The following is a 22861-nucleotide window of genomic DNA, read 5'->3' on the forward strand; positions in this document are numbered from 1 at the left end:
CTCGACCGTAGAACCAGCCAATCCCCATCTACTAACACTCTCCTCCGCGTAGCAGAGCTGGATCTTACCCTTAACAACTCCTTTGACTCCTCCCACATCCTCCAAACCAGAGGCTTAGCTATGGGCACTCGCATGGGCCCTAGCTATGCCTGCCTCTTTGTCGGGTACGTCGAACAATCCCTGTTCCGGACGTACACTAGCCCCATCCCCGAACTCTACCTCCGCTACATCGATGACTGCATTGGTGCTACCTCTTGTACCCATGCAGAACTCACTGACTTCATACACTGCCTTCATACACTGACTTCATACACTTCATATCCTGCCTAGTCAAACCGCATGTCAAAAACCTCGGCGTGATATTTGACTCTGCATTAAAATTTGACAAGCAAGTCAACGCTGTGGTAAAAGCCAGCTTCTTCCAACTTCGTACCATAGCTAAAATCAAACGTTTCCTCCAATTCGACGACACTGAAAAAATCATTCACACTTTCATTTCCTCCCGCCTAGACTACTGCAACTCCCTATACACTGGGATCAGCCAATCTTCCCTGTCCCGCCTGCAACTGGTCCAAAACGCCGCAGCGAGACTCCTGACGGGTACCCGTAAAAGGGACCACATCATGCCGATTCTGGCCTCTCTCCACTGGCTCCCTGTACGGTACAGAATCAACTTCAAGCTCCTCCTAGTCACATATAAAGCCCTAAATGGACATTCCCCCCCCCCCCCCCCCCCCCACATCAAAAATCTTCTAACCCACCTCTCTAACTCCAGGTCCCTCAGGTCGGCCGACTTGGGGCTACTCACTATCCCGCGGTCCAGGCTTAAGCTCAGGGGAGACCGCGCTTTTGCGGTTGCAGCTCCTAGACTGTGGAACAGCATCCCTCTCCCCATCAGAACTACCCCCTCCATCGACTCCTTTAAGTCCAGGCTCAAAACCTATTTCTACTCCCTAGCGTTTGAGGCTCATTGAGGAGGCGCTGTGAACTGTTTTGTATGTGCTGTTATGTTTGTGTGCTACTGTATGTTTCATTTTTTCCTTAGTACCTAATCAGATGTACAGCACTTTGGTCAACGTGGGTTGTTTTTAAATGTGCTATACAAATAAAATTGACTTGACTTGACTTGACTTCACTTCCAATTTCCATCCTGCCCTTAAATATACTTGGACTATCTCCGACATCTCCCTCCCGTTTCTGGACCTCACCATCTCCATCACAGGAGACAGACTAGTGACTGACATCTACTATAAACCCACTGACTCGTACAGCTATCTGGACTACACTTCTTCCCACCCTGTCTCCTGCAAAAAGTCTATCCCCTACTCCCAATTCCTCCGTCTACGCCGCATCTGCACCCGGGATGAGGTGTTTCACACTAGGGCGTCAGAGATGTCCTCATTCTTCAGGAAAAGGGGCTTCCCCTCTTCCATTATAGATGAGGCTCTCACTAGGGTCTCTTCTACATCCCGCAGCTCCGCTCTTGCTCCCCCTCCCCCCATTCGTAACAAGGACAGAATCCCCCTCGTTCTCACCTTCCACCCCACCAGCCAGCGTATCCAACAAATCATCCTCCAACATTTCCGTCACCTACTACTGGCCACATTTTCCCATCCCCTCCCCTTTCTGCGTTCCGCAGAGACCGTTCCCTCCGTAACTCCCTGGTCCACTCATCCCTTCCTACCCAAACCACCCCATCCCTGGGTACTTTCCCCTGCAACCGCAGGAGATGCAACACCTGTCCCTTTACCTCCCCCCTCAACTCCATCTAAGGACCCAAACAGTCTTTCCAGGTGAGACAGAGGTTCACCTGCACCTCCTCCAACCTCATCTATTGTATCCGCTGCTCTAGATGTCAACTTCTTTACATCGGCGAAACCAAATGCAGGCTTGGCAATCGTTTCACTCAACACCCTCGCTCAGTCCGCCTTAACCAACCTGATCTCCCGGTGGCTGAGCACTTCAACACCCCCTCCCACTCCCAGTCTGACCTTTCTGTCATGGGCCTCCTCCAGTGCCATAGTGAGGCCCACCGGAAATTGGAGGAACAGCACCTCATATTTCGCTTGGGCAGCTTGCAGCCCAGCGGTATGAACATTGACTTCTCCAACTTTAGATAGTTCCTCTGTCCCTCTCTTCCTCCCCCCCCCCTCCCCAGTTCTCCCTCTAACTTCCTGTCTCCACCTATATCCTTCCTTTGTCCTGTCCCCCTGACATCAGTCTGAAGAAGGGTCTCGACCCGAAACGTCACCCATTCCTTCTCTCCTGAGATGCTGCCTGACCTGCTGAGTTACTCCAGCATTTTGTGAATAAATAGAAATAGCTTATCAGTTTTACATAGGCATTTTGATATTAATAACATTTTCAGTAACTAATAGTGGCTAAGTCAATTATTCTAACATTTATTTATGCCGGATCCCAATGAACAAGTATAAAACTTTCTCATGATAAGAGGATTTTAGTTTTTTAATGTTTTCCACTTTGCATTGTGTTGTAATGTTTGGTTTGTGGACCCATAAGGTTTCAATTTCTAAGGCAGACAAATGCAGCTGCAAGTTGTATCAGTGGCATGGTGCTCACACATCATATGTCTATTCATTGATCATTGTTGGCAATACATCTTCTGAAGAAATTTGAAATTAGGATCAGTATTATGTTTAGGAATTTTAACCAATGTGCTCATTATGGCTGAAATGCCATGTGAGACCCTTTGTGATTTAGGAGTGTCTTAAATTGCATGTAATTTTTGTTATATTCCCATTAAGTTGTTTTTGAACATTAGAAATGTCATACTCCAGGCCAGCATCACATGGGTGAAAACGGGACACCAACTTATCAATGTTTGAAGAGTAGGAAAAGATATTTGACAACAGTACTAAAAGAAATTACGATGACGCAAACTGCATCAATCCATGAAAGTTCCAGATCATCATGATTGCTTTTCAACTTGACGACAGCCTTGTGGTTTACTGACATAATAAATTAAGCACTATTGTATTGTACTTCAATTCTATACCACCACATGAGTGAAGTTTCCCAAATGGAACAATTAAGAAAAACATGATGTGTAAGAAAATAACTGCAGATGCTGGTACAATTCAGTCTGAAGAAGGGTCTCGACCCGAAACATCACCCATTCCTTCTCTCCTGAGATGCTGCCTGACCTGCTGAGTTACTCCAGCATTTTGTGAATAAATACCTTAGACGAAAAACATGATAATCGTTGTAATAAAATGATAATCGTAGCATTAATTGGCTTTTCTTTGAAGCTGTGTAACTCAGGAGGTCTGAATAAATTGGGCGATAAATCATTGAAAATCAAAAACTGCAGATGTTGCATCTGTCAGTCAGGCAGGATCCGTGGGAAGAGAAACAGAATGAATGTTTTGGGTCAAAGACCCTTTTTTAGTGATGGGAAAATATGAAATCAAGCTCATTTTAAATTTTATTAAAAATAGGGTGGGGAGAGATGGCTAGGACAAAGCAATTTTTATTTCATGATTACTTGGGTTTCTCTTGCTGCCGGACAGTCCAAGTCCTCAGAATATACAAACCTAATGTGACCAGGCAGTCTTTGTAAAATTCTTCTGGCTCATTTGTGCTATGTGTCTGATGATAACTTGTAAGGTCCTTTATTTCCTTTTCCACAATTAAAGCCAGTTGTCTTTTTGATTTTGTTTTGCAATTAAATGCAGCTTTGATAAATTCATTTTCCAATGTGAATGTGTTTCAGTAAAGTGCATAAAATTGGAATCTGTATTTCTGCAAAACTAACGTGCACAAATACAACATGAAGTGTATTTTTATTTTGCTGGCTAATATTTCTCATCGTTCCAACTCTGAAGCCATTAACTTTCTTGTTGGACATTTCTTGAACAAGCTTAAATTGCTGTCATTCATCAATTAGCCATATTTTTTGTGTAATTAAAATACCAAAGCTTAGTGCACTCCTTTTCTCAACTGATAGGCACCACTTGCATTTTAAGGAGGAAGACGCCATTGACAATTTATTTCTGTCATGTCCAGATTGGGAACTAAAACTAATTCTACCATTCATTAGGACTGCTTCATACTCTGACGAGTATTTTAAGTGGTGAATGGTGAAATTCAAATATCCATTTTTATCGCGTTTTGGCAAACTTAATGCCTGCTTTCATTTTATCCCCATGTAACCACAATAATGTGATTGTGATTGTATTATCCCATGCCATCTAATCATTTCCTTGCATACATTATCAATAATCTTGAAATAATCTTGATGGTTGAAGATCTCCCTCTCCTGAATATCACATTTTCCGTATGTTCATGCAATGGAGTGAAATAAAATATATAACTGTGTTTTGTGGCAGTTTTGTTGACCATGTCACTTGATTATATCTACCTTGTCAATTTGGGTTTGAATTTTTTTTTTTGCTGTTCATTTCAGGGGATTCTTTTAGTTCTGAAAGCAATATTTTGCTAATCATCATTTCCAGTTGGATAATAGTTTTTTGTAATCATGTTCCAGCAAGTCCTCTGTTTCGCTAGAGCATCAATTGACATAAATCAATGAATTTGAGACAGGGTAGGGTTTATGTCTAAACTTGCTGCAGTCAATTTACTCTGTCTATTTATCAAAATTTATAATTAATAATATATTTCCTCAATCAAAATAGGATAATTTCTCCAACGCAATAAAGAGAGTTGAGAATGCTTACATGCAAAATGTGTGTCTAAAATCAGTCTGAAGCTACTTGCAGTAGTCCAGTTAATCACACTGACTGATGTGAAATCTGTCATCATTAATTGGGAGTACACATCATTCTATTTGAGTTTTCACATTAGGAAAGCTGGTGAAGTATTTTTTCTCAATGCTAAAATAGCAATCAGTCCAGTTCCTATGAAATAGTAAGGCATACCTGCATGATAAAATTCAATTCAGCAAAAGGATTGACAATTTGTTAAAAAAATCAACATGTAAATAAAAAGTCTTAAAGCTTTTTTTTTCCAAATAATACTTTTGCAATTCTGAGGCAGCAAGAAGTGAAAATTCTGCTACAATGAAGTGCTCTGCTTTCCTTTTCACTCTAAAATGTTGTATTATAATCACTAAAGAGTGAATTTTCAGTGGCCGTGAGGAGAGAGCAGTAGAATGGGATGAGAAGGATTGCTGTTATGAGCCAATACGAACTGAGCAAGCCAAATGGTCTCCTGTCACACTGACCATTCTGTGATTCTATAGTGGCAGCAGATTCAATTGAACTAACCATTTTAACATACTCCTATCCCAGCAACAGCCACAATCAGAAGGTTCAGATGCATATGTTGGATTTGATGAGTTCTATCATCATGGAAGGAGATGGAGTAACTCAGGACCTACTGGACTCCATTCTTATCAACCTTATTCCTGCACACAAGGTTTGTTTCTTGACCAAAATATTTTTAAGGTGATCCAGAATATTCCAAGAAATTGAAAATGGCTGACTTGAGTAGTATTCAAAAAGACAATTTCCCCTCTGCTATTTCCTGGCAATTCTACCTATTTCATATGCTTGCTCTTCTCTCAGATACCAGATAAGAGCAGTAGTAAGTCCTCAGCATGTTTTCTTTTTAATGTTCTGTATTAAACAGCTTTTAATTTTTGAAAACATTGAAAAGTTATCATAGGATTTAAGAATCTAAATTGATGCTTTAGATTCACACTTACTCTGCCATTCGTTAAGAGCATGGTTGATCTTTTACCTCTGTTTAGCTCTCCAGTACTAATGTCATATCCCTTGTTTCCCTTCATATTCAAAAATCTGTTGATCTTTGCCTTGAGTAAATTCAGCCACTGTGCCTCCACAGCCCTCTTGGATTTACTAGCATCGCAAGAAAGAAATTCCTTCTCATCGCAAACCTGAGTGGTCAACCTCTTTTATTTTGATAGTGGTCTCTGGATGTGGACACCACAGTCAAAGGAAACATCATCCCTTTGCCTTAACAATCCCTGTTTTCCAAGCTTCAATGAGATTGTTTCTCATCTCAATCTTTCATAAGAACATTCCTCCTTAGGTTGAGCGATCAAGTCTATATATAATTTTGTAGATGCAACCTCGGGAGGGCTGTTCATAATTGCAGTAAGATATCTTCATATTGTAAATGTGTCCTTTACAATGAAAGCCACAGTACAATATGCCTTCCTTCTCGTTTGCAGTGCTTGAATTTGAACTTGAACGGATCCAGATGCAAATACACCCCTGTCCTACTGCATTTTAAACTATTCCCAATTAAAAAGATAATTCTGCTTTGCTTTTTAAAAATGTTAAAAAAGAACAGTTTTGTTTATTCAGCCATATGATGGATAGGTATTTGAGAGGAGAGGTAGGGTTTTGGTGGAATAATTTGTGACTCCTTTGAGAACATTTAGAGATTTATGGCGACTTTATTAATTTATTTACTTATTACTTTAACAAGTTGTTTTCTAAAAAAATCCACTGTCATCCTGTAATATTTTTCTATTTGTACTGTTTTTTGCATCTTCAGTTATGTTATTTTTAATGTTCCTGAATTTTCATAAATTAGAAGAAACAATTGCTTTGAATAAATGCATCTTAACATATTTTAAGAGGTTTAAAGTTGAAGTAAGTGCCAGTTGTGATGAGTTTTAAAACAGCACACAATGGGGGTGGAATGTTGCTGCTATCAGAGCTATTGCCTCTCAGCTCCAGTGGCCTAGGTAACTGCGGGTTTCCGCAAGGTGCCATGGTTTCCTCCCGCAACCTAAATATGTGGTGTCACTAGGTTCATCGGCCACCGCAAATTGCCCCTGGCATACAGGTGGATGGAGGTGTCCGGGGAAGTTGGTGAGAACGTAAGGAGAATGAAAAATCGAATTGTTAAAATTGGTGTAGAGTGCTTGATGGTTAGAGTGGTCTAGACTGTCAAGTCAGCTTTATTTGTCACATACATATACAAGATGTGCAGTGAAATGAAAATGGCAACGCCTGCGGATTGTGCTAAAACTACAAAACAGAATAGGATTTTTTTTAACACAAAAAATAAATGAATACAGTAAATTAAATTAGTCCCTGGTGATATGAGAGTTAACAGTCCTGATGGCCTGTGGGAAGAAACTCCGTCTCATCCTCTCTGTTTTCACAGCTTGACAGCGGAGGCGTTTGCCTGACCGTAGCAGCTGGAACAGTCCGTTGCTGGGGTGGTAGGGGTGCCCCATAATGTTGCTGGCTCTGGATCTGCACCTCAGGATGTATAGGTCCTGCATGGGGGCGAGTGTAGTTCCCATAGTGCGTTCAGCCGAATGCACTACTCTCCGCAGATCCTTCCTGTCCTGGGCAGAGCTATTCCCAAACCAGATTGTGATGTTTCCGGACAAGATGCTTTCTACAGCCCCAGAGTAGAAGCAATGAAGGATCCTCACAGAGACTCTGAATTTCCTCAACTGTCTTGAGGTGGTAAAGGCGCTGCCTTGCCTTACCAGTGCGACAATGTGTGTTATCTATGTCAGATCCTCTGTGATGTGGACTCCCAGGTATTTAAAGCTGCCCACCCTATCCGCAGTAATCCCATTTATCTCCAGTGGCGTGTACGTCCTCGGTTGTTGAGCCATTCTAAAGTCTACAATCAGCTCCTTAGTTTTTATGACACGGGCAGGACAATGGGCTGTCCATTTGTATGACAGGAGATAACTTGATTGAATTAATTTCCAATATTTCTTTAAAAAAAAGGCGAGTGTTTAAGATCGATGGTTTTTGAGCTAGCTGGCTATCTGGGTCTAATTTGGTAGGGGTGTCCTATTTATGCAAATTAAATTGATTGACTATAACTTTTTTCAATGGAATTGAGACGACACTTTTTTTTCTTGCTTTGTGTTTGCTAGCTGTTTGGCCTGTTGGAAGACACTTCTTTCATAGCATTTTAGACGTACAGGTATGTAGGTTAATTGGCTGGGTAAATGTAAAAATTGTCCCTAGTGGGTGTAGGATAGTGTTAATGTACGGGGATCGCTGGGCGGCACGGACTTGGTGGGCCGAAAAGGCCTGTTTCCGGCTGTATATATATGATATGATATGATAATATGTGAAATCCAGATTTTTGTCAGTAATGACAATCTGGAATTCAAATTTTGTTGCATTTGAGTCTAATGATGCTTTGACTCGGTTTTTAACATGATTTTTAAAAATAGCCAGTCAAGAAAGAGAACTCTAAACACCTCATCCAAGCATCAGGGTAACACTTATCACTCAATTGTAAATTAATAATTTCAGCACACTGAACCTGCTTTGTATCTTGGTATATGTAGCAGCTGCTGACTAGGTGTATATTGAGCCATGACTTTAATTGATTTGGGCAGAATAGTTACTCTTATTTACAGTGAAAAAGTTGCTCTTAGGGTTTATGGTGAAAAATGAAATTATCAAAGTATTGTTGGATAAATATTGATGATAGTATTACATTACAAAAACATTGTTCCATAGATTATGATAATAGGAAACTTTAAAATGATTGCACATTTTGAATATTGTCCTGTTATAAACATGTACATTAAGATGTTTGTTAATCTTTTATTCCAGAACGTGAACAGGCAAGCTTATGATTTAGCTAAAACACTCCTGAAGAGAACTGCGCAAACAATTGAACCATGTATTGCCAGTGTAAGTACTTAGATAGTCATACTCCAAAAAAATAATAATTCTCATCTTCACCCCACAAACTCAAGTCTATGACATGTCAAAGTGTTCAGTTTTGATTCTGACACTTGTAATCTCCATGTCTCAAATATTTGCCTCTTTCAGAATACCCTGCGACTCATTGTGCTCTGTAAACCGGTCCCATCATGTTTGGAACGATAAATCAGCCAACTGGGACGGTTTTTAAGAATTTTTTTGCTTTCCCTGGTTAGTTGCTGCTTTTACTCTTCTGATCCTTCAGTCTGTGCTAGTAAGATAACTGTTTTAAGTAACTAGAGGGTTTTTTGTAAAGCTCCGTCTCCTGTCAAATCAGGTATAGTTGATCTGGAATGTTTGACGATGTCAACTCTTGCTTTAAAGTATAAGAGAATTCTGCATTAGACAGCATTTTGATCTGAAGCGATTAGAGCCAAATTTATCTGGTATGATACCCTTTATAGCATGAATAAATATTGCCTTGATTCATATCTACTTCCTATACGGGGGCTGAATATCATACTTAGCAGGATCATCTTTCCCAGCCCCCTCCTGTCCCAATGATAGGATCGTTAATTCTGTAACACACACAGCTGGTCTGTGCAGTGCATATTCTTATCCAACTATAATATTAGCCTTCCAAAAGTACAATCTTCTCTCTTCATGTTGGCCTATTATAGCATTTGGCATTATTTTTTCCTAATGGGGTCAATCTGTGAAGTCCAGTTCTCCACATTTCTTGTACGACTGTTTTTGTCCCAATCCCAAGTACATTTCATGTACACGCTCTATGCAGTGGGTTTCCTAACCCCTCCCCTAATGTTCCCATCCATCTAAAATGTCTCCCACTCAACATCTTCCATTTCTTATCAGATTATTAATCTGTAGCCCTTTGCCTCCACATCATCTCCCCCTGTTAGCCACTCCCTCCGCCCTTCCCATGCCACCTGGCCCCATCTGCATGTCAATCCTCCTTCAAATGTATCCATACCTGTCACTTTCCTGCTCTGCCTCATGCCTCCCCGTTGCCTCTTTATATTGGCTATCATCCCTTTACACTTTCACTTCTGATGCAGGGTCTCAACCGAAACATCAAATAACCTTTTGCTTACGCAGATGTTGCCTGACCTACTAAATTCCCCCAGCAGCTTGTTTTTTTTTGCTCCAAATCCTTGCATCTACTGACTCCTATGTCTCCAAGTACATTTCCATTTTTTTGGTAGTTCAATCTTTTAAAAAAATTGTTTTTACGTATTTGATTTTTATAATTTATTGCTCAATTAGTCTGTCTTCCCCTTGCAATTAGCATTTTTGTTCATCTATCACTGACACTTTCTTAAATTATGGAGCTTGATTTAAATTCTCAATTTGGTTTATAAAATTTGCCCTGATTTCTGAGCGCTAAACTTTCAACAAGGCCATTTTGCTAATTATTTTAAAAATCTGTATCATTTGTTATTTTGGATATAACCAGAATCCCATATCTGGCATTTTGTACTTCTAAATTCTCATTTGTTTCTTTTCATCTTAATGCCTTGCAACTATCAATTGCACTGTTAATCCTCAAACCCATTGACGTTCTGGTCCACGCTATATTTGATTTCAAATGGAAAAATTCTAGGATTTTTTAGTTTCTTCATGTGGGCAGTGCCAGCAAAGTTACATTTATATCTCGTAACTAATTTGTTTGTGACAATAATGGATTTTTTATAAGCCTTTGGTGTCATTACATTGAAGGTACTTGAAAAGGACATTTAGCAGAAAATTCTAGTATTTTGACTGAGTTAAGGCAATGGAACAGCAATACACATCCATATCAAGATGGTCATTTGAGGGCATTACCTGATTAAATTAGATTTTATTTTTCTGAGGTTAGGATAGACTATCCTGGGCAATTGAGCAATGCCACCCCTTTTCAAGGCTGCACTAAAACAGGCACCAAATAGATAATGATTTGGGTGTACAATTTGAGGGTTTCAGCCAGCATTTTGTATATACACTTTTGTGAGAATTTTAGTATTATACTAGACCAAGTGGACCCGTTGGGCCCAAACCTCTCCTGGATTGGTGCAGCACTCTCTCCTTCCCCCCTCCCTTCTCCCCTCTCCCCTACTCCCCTCCCTCCCTTCCCCCTTCCTCCACCCCCTTCCCCTCCCCCCACTCCATCCCCCTCAACCCCCCCCCCTTATCCTACCCCTCCCTCCCTCCACCCACCTCCCTCCCTCACTTCCTCCTCCCTGCCAAGGAGATAGATTTAAACTTTAAAATGTGAATAACTTTAAAAATATAACACCAATTTCAATAAAACGGACATTTTTACCATTAAAGCAACGACGGTGAGTAAGGTTTGCCTGAAATTGTCGCGCTATCTTGACCCGTTTTGGCTGAAGTTCGATCACAAACAAACAAACAAACAAACAAGAGTTTTAGTATATAGATATGAAAGATAATGTCTTTCATATTTCTACATGTCTACATTTTACTGTAGAACAATTTAAGAAGTTCAAATAGGGCGATATATTCAGCTTTTGTTCGACTGACAATGCTTGATAAAACAATTTTGACTATTACAATACAATACAATACAATACAATATATCTTTATTGTCATTGTACCCAGGGGTACAACGAGATTGGGAATGCGCCTCCCATACGATGCACTAATTTAGGTAATTTAGACAGCAGCAACCCAACGAAACGAACAGTTATAACAGTTTTGGACAGGGTAAAGTGCAAGTTGATCTATGCGTTGTGGCCATCCGGCTCAGCAGGACCGGTTCATAGCAGCTATGGCCCTGGGGATGAAGCTGTTCCTGAGTCTGGAGGTGCGGGCATAGAAGGCCTTGTATCGTCTGCCCGATGGAAGGAGTTCGAACAGACTGTTGCAGGGGTGTGAAGAGTCTTTGTGGATGCTGGTGGCTTTTCTGAGGCATCGTGTGTTGTAGATGCCCTCCAAGTCTGGTAGCTGTGTTCCGATGGCCGATATTGCATTCAGCCATACATTAAATAAGGAAATTGAATGAAACATTTTTCTCTTGGTTGTCTGCTTGCTTGCAGTCATTCTCAAATGGGCTTTTAGGAGTTTAGAGCTATGTCTGGAACAACTTATGTATAGGAAAGAACTGCAGATGCTGGTTTAAATCGAAGGTAGACACAAAATTGTGACAGGCAGCATCTCTGGAGAGAAGGAATGGGTGGTGTTTGGTCGAGACCCACAACTTAGTTCTGTCTTTGGCCATCCATTGTTAACATACAAATTTCATTCTGAAGTGCAACTAATGCTGCTGCTATAAACTTTCAATCTCTGCATTGGACTGGGATTAATTTCCCATTATAATGATGATAGGGATGCCATGGTCTATGTTGTTAAAGCCTGGGATAGTATACAATTTTGATCTCAATCGTGCCTCAAAGTTCATATTGGCATTCCATTTAGGCATGTAACGCTGTCATTGATTTAAACAAAAATAACACAATGGTTATCCCATTTAACATGACGGAGGGTTAACCATACTGGAAATGAGACTTAACACTGCCATTACCTCCTGTTGAAATCAAGTTGCGACCCTTTTAACACCCCTAACAGGGATTTTGAAAGTGCCTTGCCTTTCTGCATGTTTACTATGGCAGCTATATTCATCATCTAACAAACTTAATCAGCAATAGTGTAAATAAATATGGTTAACATAAGGGGCAGTGAGTTGAACTGCAATAAGCCTCGCCGTATAACAAAGAAAAGGCATGTGGTGTCCTGGTTTCAATCCTGACCTTGATCACAATTCTATATCAATATCATTGTAGGAGCCATTTTGCAGTTATTAGTTATTTTTGCTTATTAATATTATTACCGTGTATTTTGCTGTAGTTTGGACACTACAGAGTTAGACGAGATAGACGAGAAGCTGGCCGCTACATCGCGGAACACCTTATTTTCCTTTTTGGATACAAGTAATCTTGTACCTTATGGCTCATAATGTCCTTTCAATATGATAATTGTTCGGTGTCTATTCTTTAGCAAGTAATGCCTTGTTGTGATTGAACTGACAGCTTGCATATGACTACTATAACCTCATTTTTGGTTTCTTAGATGTTTTGTGATATAGGCTATCAAGTCATTCAGTTATATCCAACTGCCATGCAAATGGTTCAAGGAGAAGACCCACTGCATTGGCTGAATAATGAATAATTAAAATATTCAGATAATTGCACCAAAATGTTAATGGGCACACTGTTCAGATGTGCTAAATGCCTGAACCATGTTCTGAACCATCATCATTAAATCCCTGCAATGTTTAATTTCAATTTTTTAAGAACTGAGAGGCTCGACTGAAATAGGACAGACCAGGCAGAGAAAGCTGAATGGAAATGTTGAATACTAGGAAGGCATAGCTTTGAGTTAAAGGAACGATTAAAGATGATGTGCGAGGCAAGAGTGGGGGCCTGGAACATGCTGCCAGAGGAAAAAAATGGAAGAATATATGATAACATCATTTAAGAGGCATTTAAACAGGCACGAGCAGGCAGGGAATGGAGGGATATAGACAATGTCCAGAAAGGTGGGATTGGTTTAATTTGATGTTGCAGTTGCACAGACATTGTGGCCAAAGGGCCTGTTCCTGTGATGCACGAGCCAAATTCCAATGAATGTTTTTGAATGCTTTCGTTTTAAATATTTTTTGCTTTCTTCAATAAAATGTTTGAATTTTGTTGAGTGCTTTGTTGGGGAAGCTCTGAAGAATTCAAAGATGGCAATTTATGATAATACTGTTTCTGAATTTATTTTTGAAATGTTTTACAACACAGTCATCACCTTAAATCACAATTTTTATCATGTTAAAGAGAAAGGCCTTTTTTTAAATGCCATTGAACAGTGCACATTGGTAACTGAATTTTATTACTTTTAGCTGTTAAATTGAAAAGCACCCATATAGAAAAATCGCCAAAATAAATGTAATAATTTTGTAATAGCATTCTTGCATTTATTTCATATTTATTTATAATACAGGAGGCCATTTGGCCCATGGAGCATATAAACTGGTTCTGAATAACCCCATTTACCCCCTTCCCTCAAATTATTTGTGTAAATATTGTTCTCCACATTCCCATAATCTCTCCTACCCACCTCTACTAGAAGTCACTTACCCAATTAGCCTACCAATGAGCACATCTTTGGCATGTAGTTTGGAAACCAGAGGACATGGTCAAAGAGAAAACTGTGCTCCACAAGGCAGCACTGGAGATCAGGATTGAACCCAGAGTTGAGGCAGCAGTTCTATTAGCTGTGACACTGTGGTGCTTGGTTGATTTTTTTAAAAATCAATCTAGTTAAAATCTGTATTAGTGTTTATATATTTCTTAGTGCATTTGTTTCAGGGCTCATATAACTGATTCAGAAGAATTCGCAGAGGAGGGAAACCTCACCCAGCTCCTGGTTATAATCTGCTAAATATGTCATTCCATAACAAAGGACGACTGGCTGAATTATGCTATTTTTAAAGTAATTATATCAATAATAAGTATCAGAATACGGAGCAAGATATATGTTTAAAATAATTTTTTGCATTACAAAAAAGATATGAAACAGCACTTTATGTTGACTCTTATTTTGACATTTTAACAACTTTCTCCACTTCTAAAATTTAGGGCTGCCACTGTATTCTGTGTCCAAAAAGCCGCCTTAGTGCTGTGGAATAGAATCTCCCATATGTGTCATTTCTTGGTTATGTAGCATTAAGATTTCTGAATCAGAACTGAATTCTGTGCTGTACAAACCCCAGATATTGCTAAATTTAGAATCTATTTTAAACTAAAATTTGGTTGGAATGCAAATCAGTATTTTGCCTCCTTTTAATTCGTCTCTCCGAGTTCACAACAAAACTTAAGTCATGTGGAAATTCCTTTAGTTTAATAAGTGTAAAAATTATTTTGAAGTTTTGATATGGGTAGTTGTCAATAAATTTGAAGTATTGGATGAAAAAGTAATTCCCTTGCAAGTTTAAAAATTATTGCATTTTATTGTTCAAAGCATAATGGGAAATATGGGAACATTCATTTTTCTCTTATTTAGACAATTTGATGCTGCACCAATTTTGACATGGCAGATAGAATTGAGTTAAATTTCCTGTGTATTGTAATGGGTATTATCAATTTAATTGTTATTTGTACATTTAAATATTTTGTTTCTAATGGCCTCATTAAAGTCTGTCAATGCTTAATATTGTTTCCTGGAATTTCTTCCACCAGTTTTTTAACCAGGTCCTAGTTCTGGGAAAGTCTTCCGTCAGTGATTTGTCTGAACATGTGTTTGATCTCATTATGGAGCTTTTTGCTATTGATCCTCATCTACTGCTGTCAGTTATGCCACAGCTCGAGTTTAAGCTGAAGGTGAGTTTAATTATGTTTAAAGATCCATGATTGCTAAGGTTTTCTTTCTTCAGAAATAATGTAAATCCTATCAAATGTAATGTCGAAGCAACTTTGTTATGATGGAAACAATTGTAATAATATTTACAAGGACTTTCAAAATGTACAAGGAATTGAATGGTTGTATTGAGTAAATTTAGTGAGCATACAAAACCAGGTGAGAGCTGAGGAAATAAAAACAATGCCTATGATCAAGCAAGGTGTAGAGAAAAAGAGGTGATGTTTGATAATCATCTGTATAATGAAACAACTAATGCCTTGGATTAATGACTTTGAGTTGGAATTTTAGAGAAAACTAGACCAAGTGGACCCGTTGGGCCCAAACCTCTCCTGCATTGGTGCAGCATCCTCTCCTCCCCCCCCCTTCCCGCCCCCTATTCCCCTCCCTCCCCCTCAACCCCCTTATCCTCCCTCCCTTCACCCCCTCCCTTCACCCCCCCCTCCACTCCCCCTCTACCTCCCCTTCCCCTCATCCCCACCATCCTCCTCAACCCCCTTATCCTCCACCCCCCTCCCTAGGAGATCGATTTAAACTTTAAAATGTGAATAACTTTAAAATTATAACGGATTTCAATAAAACTACTTGCATTATCACTAAAGTGACAATGGTGAGTAAGGTGGGCCTAAAATTGTCACGCTATCGTGTACCGTTTTGGCTGAAGTTCAGTCACAAACAAGAACAAACGAGAGTTTTAGTATATAGATAATCATAAATACTAGATTTGAAATTGTGTTTAAAGAACCACAAAAAAAACTTGTTGACAAAGATTGTTAATCTTTGGAACAATGTTTTTCATTTATCTTTAAAATAATTTTCTATCGTTGCTCTGCATCTGGATAAGAATGAAAAGCAGTAGTAGTGGATAAGTGATTGGCTTCACCACATGAAACGCTCATGGTGAACGGTTATGTTTTTTGCACAAGGGAAGGATGATGATTAATGTTTCCCAAGAGTTGGTACTTGGACAACTGTTTTACTTATGCCTTGAACAAGCTGTACTGGATACATTTCAGAATCGTCAAACTTGAAAGAGTAAGCAACAAGGGTGATGGTAAAAGATTTGAAGAGAATATAGATGCAGTGAGAGGATGAAATTTGACGTGGGGAATGCAATAATGTAATTTAGTAGTAAGGACAAGATAGGTAGGCCTGGTGTTTCCTGAGAAATGCATGCAATTGTACATGTAAATGCAGACATTTTCCTGTATAACTTTTAGGAAGTTCTGGATTCCTGTATAAGCACAAAGTTTCAAACTTCCTGACCAGTTTGAGCCAACATTATCCTAGCTCAATGCTAATACGAGACTTCTGAAGTCCAGCAGTGGAGCACAACTTCCTGTATTTTACCAACTTTTACACTGTAAAATCTGCCTGATTCCTTCAATTTCAGTTAAGAGAAACATCACGGGAAAGGGGGCATTTTGACATGACAGTGATTTTTCTTTATAATGAGCAGACCTCCCAACTCTTCCGAATTTGGCGGAAGGTTTTCGCTTTCTTATTTCATCTCCACCATTCCGATTTCGCCTCACATTTTTCCGCAAAACCCATGCCCCGCTGCTCGCCTTGCCACTGGCCTACACTCGCCTTGCCTCTGGGCTGGCCCGGCCTTGCCTCGCTGCTGGCCCAGCCTCCCCTCGCCTCTGGCCTGGCCTCGCCTCTTGCCTGTACTCGCCTCGCTGGCCCGGCCTCACCTCGCCTCTCATAGCTGGCTAGCCTCCCCTCGCCGCTGGCCTGTACTCGCCTCGCTGGCCCGGCTTCGCAAGGGTTGATGTTGAGAGGGAATGGGGTGGGTGAATGGGGGGGTGAGGGGTTGTGGTGCGGGGGAGTGATGATGAGGTGCTGAGGTGAGTGGGAGGGGGAATGGAGGAGGGTGGGGGGAAAGGGGGGGTGGGGGGGGGAGTAGGGGGCAGACATGGACCTATGTGATTTGCTGTTGAAGACCACTGGAGCAAGTATGTTTTCAATTAAATTAGCTATGTGCAGTTTTAAGTGAAACTTTCTTCATAACTTAGTCATACATTTTATGACCACTGTTCTTTTATTCAATACCATGAGAATTGGGATGTGAGGAAAAAGCAAAATAGACAAAACAAAACAATTTTTTCTTTATGTTGCAAAAAGTATTTCTGTTCAATAACCTTTCTATAAATAGTAGAAGGTATCACAAAATGCTGGAGTAACTCAGCAGGTCAGGCAGCATCTAGGAGAGAGGGAATGGGTGACGTTTCGGGTCGAGACCCTTCTTCAGACTGATGTCAGGGGAGCGGGACAAAGAAAGGATATAGGTGGAGACAGGAAGATAGCGAGAGAACTGGGAAGGGGAAGGGGGAGGGGGGTGGAAAGAGAGGGACAGAGGAACTATCTAAAGTTGGAGAAGTCAATGTTCATACCGCTGGGCTGCAAGCTGCCCAAGCGAAATATGAGGTGCTGTTCCTCCAATTTCCGGTGGGCCTCACTATGGCACTGGAGGAGGCCCATGACAGAAAGGTCAGACTGGGAGTGGGGGAGCTGAAGTGCTCAGCCACCGGGAGATCAGGTTGGTTAAGGCGGACTGAGCAAAGGTGTTGAGCGAAATGATCGCCAAGCCTGCGTTTGGTCTGGCCGATGTAGAGAAGTTGATATCTAGAGCAGCGGATACAATAGATGAGGTTGGAGGAAGTGCAGGTGAACCTCTGTCTCACCTGGAAAGACTGTTTGAGTCCTTGGATGGAGTCGAGGGGGGAGGTAAAGGGACAGGTGTTGCATCTCCTGCAGTTGCAGGCGAAAGTGCCTGGGGAGGGGGTGGTTTGGGTAGGAAGGGACAAGTGGACCAGGGAGTTACGGAGGGAACGGTCTCTGCGGAACGCAAAAAGGGGAAGAGATGGGAAGATGTGGTCAGTAGTGGGATCCCGTTGGAGGTGACGGAAATGTTGGAGGATGATTTGTTGGATACGCTGGCTGATGGGGTGGAAGGTGAGGACAAGGATGGAAATTGGTGGTGAAATGTATGAAGTCAGTGAGTTCTGCATGGGTACAAGAGGTAGCACCAATGCAGTCGTCAATGTAGCGGAAGTAGAGTTTGGGGATGGGGTTGGTGTACGTCTGGAACAGGGATTGTTCGACGTACCTGACAAAGATAAATAGTAAAATATATTCATGATAGGCCTGACATTGTACATGTAGTCCATGAACTACAGACTGTTGGAAATAATAGTCGTTTTTCACACATGAATGTAGTGCAACGCGTACGCACATTTGGCATGCATACATATTTTTGCTGAAAATTTGTATTACGCGCCATATTATGAATTTTGATGTAAAATTCTGAATTTGTAAAATCAAATTTTGGGAGGTCGCAATGAGCATAAATTTAATGTTTTGTCTTTTAATTTTAAACTTTTAATAACCATTAATATTCGAAAATGACAGCAAAGAATACAAGGTAATGGATTCTATGAATGGACACACTGTACAAAAACAATTGTGTTATTTCTTGATAAAATACTGCTGCCCAACCAGAGATTGTGTGCATTCCCTACCCTGTGCAATTTAGGAAAGATGTGAAGACCTTGCAGATGAAGAGGCTGCAAAAAATATTTAGTAGAATGCTATTGGAGTTGAAGGACTAAAATGCATAACAGGATTAGAGTGGCGAGGATTGTTCTCCAGAGAGCGGTGGTGAGTCCATTTATTTTAAAAAAACAGACTCGCGGGTGGGTGGGGATGAAGATCTGGCGATCTTTCATTAAAAATCTAGGATCTTATTGAATGGCAGATTAGTGATGAGAGGCAAAGTGGCTTAATTCTGCTTCAAAGAGCCTGGGGTTGTAAATGAGCTTTATTTACATAACGTGTAGGCATGACCTGAAAGTATTTCACTGGGAAAATTAATAAGCACTGCAGGGAAATAAATGGGTGCATAGGAATGCTAATGGCTAGGTAATTTTCGTAGGGGAGTTCAGTACAACAAATAACCTTTGGCTTTTTCACATTTTATTTCAGCTAATATGGTCTTTTGCTGGTAGTCTGATTTTGGTTTGGAAATGGAACAAATGAAGACCAGTGTGATAGTTTATGTAGCCAATAATGTAAGAAAAGGGGTTGAAGCTGGAATGAACTTCAACTGACGATTTGAGAACTCATTTACTTTCTTTAATCTTTCAACAAGAGCTGTGAGTGTTTTAGCTTGTTTAATGGTAATGTTGCAGCCTGGTAGCTTTATCAAGATAGTTGCAATAGCTTGCAGGAGAGGGAAGATTAGGGACTAAGACCAAGACGTTAATATTATTCGGGCTATCTACTTTCACCCAACTCTGGCGAACGTCTCTTCGGCACTCCTTGAGTTGTCTCCTACCATTCATGCAATGGCATCTACCTGCATGGTTTGAAGCATTTGACCACATACACATTCAACTATCTGAAAATGTCATTCTGATACTAGTAACTTGGTTTTGTATGCAAACAAAAGTGACCATTGAGCTTTTTTGTAATTCATTACCCAGTGAGCTTCATTGGGGGGGGGGGGGGGGGAATTGTTTCCACAGTCATTGAATTAATACATGTTAATTTTATGGCCTAAACACACAAGTGCTGGAATAACTAGGTGCGTCGAGCAGTACATGTGGTGGGAAAGGATGGGCACGTTTTGGGTCGAGATCCTTCTTTAGACTGATTGTTATAGGGGAAAGAAATCTGGAAAAGAGGTGGGGTAAGGGTCTGGCAAGTGATAGGTGGGTGCGGGTGAGGGGAGTTGATCAGCAGATGGGTGGATGCCATTGATGAGAAGGAAACTAAGGAGTGTCAGTTAGGGAGAGAAGAGTGAAATATAATGCCAGAGGGAGAGATGTTGTGGAATGGGGTGGGAGGGGGGGGGGGGGGGAAGAGACATGGGATAGTTGGGTACACACTAGAGTAGGAGGGATGGAAAAGAGAGAAGGGAAACAGGGAGTGTTAATTAATTAGTGAATTCAGTATTCATACTGTGTAGGAAAGAAAACTGCAGATGCTGGTTTAAAGCGAAGGTAGACACAAAATTCAGTCTGAAGAAGGGTCTCAACCCGAAACGTCATCCATTCCTTCTCTTCAGAGATGCTGCCTGACCCGCTGAGTTACTCCAGCATTTTCTGTTTACTTTCAGTATTCATACTGTTTGGTTTGCAAGTTACCCAAGCAGAATATGAGATGCTGTTCCTCCAGTTTGCGTGAGGTCTCTCTGCCAATGGAGAAGGCCCAGGACAGAAAAGTCGGGGTGGGAAGGGGAGTTAAAATGGTTAGTAACCAGGAGATCCAGCAGGCCTTGGTGGACTGAACACAGTTGTTCAGCAAAATAGTCACCTCGTCTGTGCTTAGCATCGCTGATGTAATACAGACCTGAGCAGCAAATGCAGGAGATGAGATTTGAAAAGGTGCATGTGAACCTCTGCCTCGTCTATTGGGAATCCCATGCGTGGAAGTGAGGAACGAGGTTTAGGGACAGGCGTTTCAGGGGAAAGTGAGGGGGCGATTTACATGTGATGAATGGACCAAGGAGTAAGAGATGAAGTGGTCTCTGCAGAAAGCAAAAAGGGGTGGGAATGGGAGGAAGTAACTGGTGATGGGATCACGGTGAAGATGGCGGAAATATCATAGAATGATGTGTTGAATAATGAGTGGGATGAAAAGTAAGGACCATGGGAACTCTATCCTTGTTTCGTCTTGAAGGAGGGTGATGGAAAGCAGAACTGTGGGACACATTGGAGACCCAGGCAAAGCATCCATCCCCAACAGCAGAGAGAATCCCCAACCAGGTTTACTGAATTAAGAGGACATCGGATGTATAGAGTGGAAACCTCATCTTGGGTGCAGATGTGGTGCAGACAGAAATTGAGAGCAAGGGATGGTGCCCTTGGAAGAGGCAGGGTGGGCGGAGGTACAGTCAAGGTAACTATGGAAGCCTCTGGGTTTATAGTAGATATCAGTCAATAGTATGCCCCTTATGTCCCCTGTGATAGGGACAGAGTTCGAGAAAGGGAAGAGAGGTGTTGAGAGAGAGCGTGAATTTGAAAGCAGGATGGAAGTTGGTAGTAAAGTTGAGGAACGAGTTATGCACGAGTGCAAGAGACAGCCCTCAAGCATTCTTTGTTGTAGCAGAGAAAGAGTTGGGGAATGGTGCCACGGTTCGCTTGGAACAAGGACTGTTCAACCTAACCAAAATAAAGATGGGCATAGCTGGGATCCATGCAAGTCTGCATGGCAGCGCCTTTAACTTGAAGAATGTGAAGAAGTTAAAAGAGACGTTGTTGTGGGTGGGGACAAGTTCTACCAGATGGATGAGGGTATTGGTTGAGGGAAACTGATCAGGTATCTGTTCAAGGAAGAACCATTGGTCAAAGTCAATGGTTCTTTATTAGCACATGTACTGAGGTACAGTGAAATTCTTCTTTTTGCATACTCAGTAAATTATCACTACACATAAACACAATCCCACATTAAGAACAATGTGTATAGAAATCGGACACAAGAGTCGCCCAGTTTTGGTGCCATTTTCAAAATGCAAGCTACTGCTGACTTTCAGCCATCACTTTGATCTAGATCGACAAGTAAGCGGTTATCCCTCTCCTCGCCCAGCCACCTTCAGCATTTGTGCCCCGGTTGTGCCTCCCACAGCCGAACTTGGGGGCCAGGCTTGTTACCGGGGGGAAATTGTGGCCCAGAGGTCGTTTGGCTGCCCCCGAGAAAATGGATGTTTGAAGGAATTGTATGTCCATGGTAAAAATAAGACAATGAAGACTTAAGAATTGGAAGTTATTGAAGTAACGAAGAGGATGTGAAGTGCGTTGGTTATAGGTTTGAAAGGACTAGCCGGGGTGGGGTTTATTTGAAGATGGGTTCGGTGGAACACGCAGAAACAAGGTGTCTATCAGGGAAGGAGATAGGAATTGGCAGGACGAGGTTGGGAGATAGGAATGGTCAGTACGGGGTTTGGGGGATAAAAAGCAGGACTGCTCTGGCAGATGCATTGTTTCTGTCTGCTCCTGCCCCACCAACATCGTCTCCACATACCTAAAATGTATCTTGTCCTTCCTTGTCCAATCCCTTCCAACCTACATCCAAGACACCTCGCAAGCTCTTCTCTACTTCAATGACTTCTGAATATTTATGTTTTTGCGTTTTCAGGCAAAATTAAAATAATAAATCTGAAATATAAACAAAATAATCTGCAGGTTGAGTATCATTTTTGGAAAGGGAAATAAGGGGCGTGGCTGTGTTCTGCAGCTGCGGCTCACCGGCAGTCTCTCTGTCTTTTTTTTGTTTTTTGTCTATTGTCATCGTTTAATGTACGTTTTGTTCTATTTTTAACTCTGTGTATGTGGGGGGGGGGTGGGGGAAACCTTTTTTCTAATCTCTTCCTCAACGGAGATGCGACCTTTACCGTGTCGTATCTCCGTTCGCGCTACGGCCTAACATCGTGGAGTCGGCGGCCTCCAGCTGGGATCGACCTTGAAGACTCCGGTCGCAGGGCCTGGACTTACCATCTCGGAGGCTTCGGCCGTGGGCCCTGCAGACCGCAACATCGGGAGTTCGCAGGTCCCTGGCTGGCGACCAGTTTTTGGGAACTCCAGCCGTAGCAGCTTCGACCGCCCTGAAGCGCGAGGTACGATCGACCCGCTCGCAGGCCCTTCATCACCCTGCGTGGCTCGGCCGCAGCACTTTCCATCGCCCGGTGGGGGCTCAGGACTTTCATCGGCCTGCTCGGCTCGGCCCTGGGACTTTCCATCGCCCAGTGGGGGCTCAGGACTTTCATCGGCCTGCTCGGCTCGGCCCTGGGACTT

General features: G+C 41.6%; 1 protein-coding gene across 7 annotated transcripts in view; it reads left to right on the forward strand.

Moving 5' to 3' along the window:
• Window positions 1-22861, forward strand: part of pds5a (PDS5 cohesin associated factor A) — a 163786-nt gene that overhangs the window by 57074 nt on the left and 83851 nt on the right. For 6 of the 7 annotated variants that reach the window (XM_078399742.1, XM_078399715.1, XM_078399706.1 and 3 more), the window contains exons 6-8: window positions 5271-5397; window positions 8553-8633; window positions 14888-15028. In XM_078399742.1, the coding sequence (XP_078255868.1) occupies window positions 5271-5397; window positions 8553-8633; window positions 14888-15028 (349 nt within the window). Of the gene's footprint in view, window positions 1-5270; window positions 5398-8552; window positions 8634-8811; window positions 8877-14887; window positions 15029-22861 lie in introns of those variants that run through there. The other variant, XM_078399762.1, reaches the window with a different exon arrangement.

Source organism: Rhinoraja longicauda, chromosome 1 (genome assembly GCF_053455715.1).
Source record: "Rhinoraja longicauda isolate Sanriku21f chromosome 1, sRhiLon1.1, whole genome shotgun sequence".
NCBI lineage: Eukaryota > Metazoa > Chordata > Chondrichthyes > Rajiformes > Arhynchobatidae > Rhinoraja > Rhinoraja longicauda.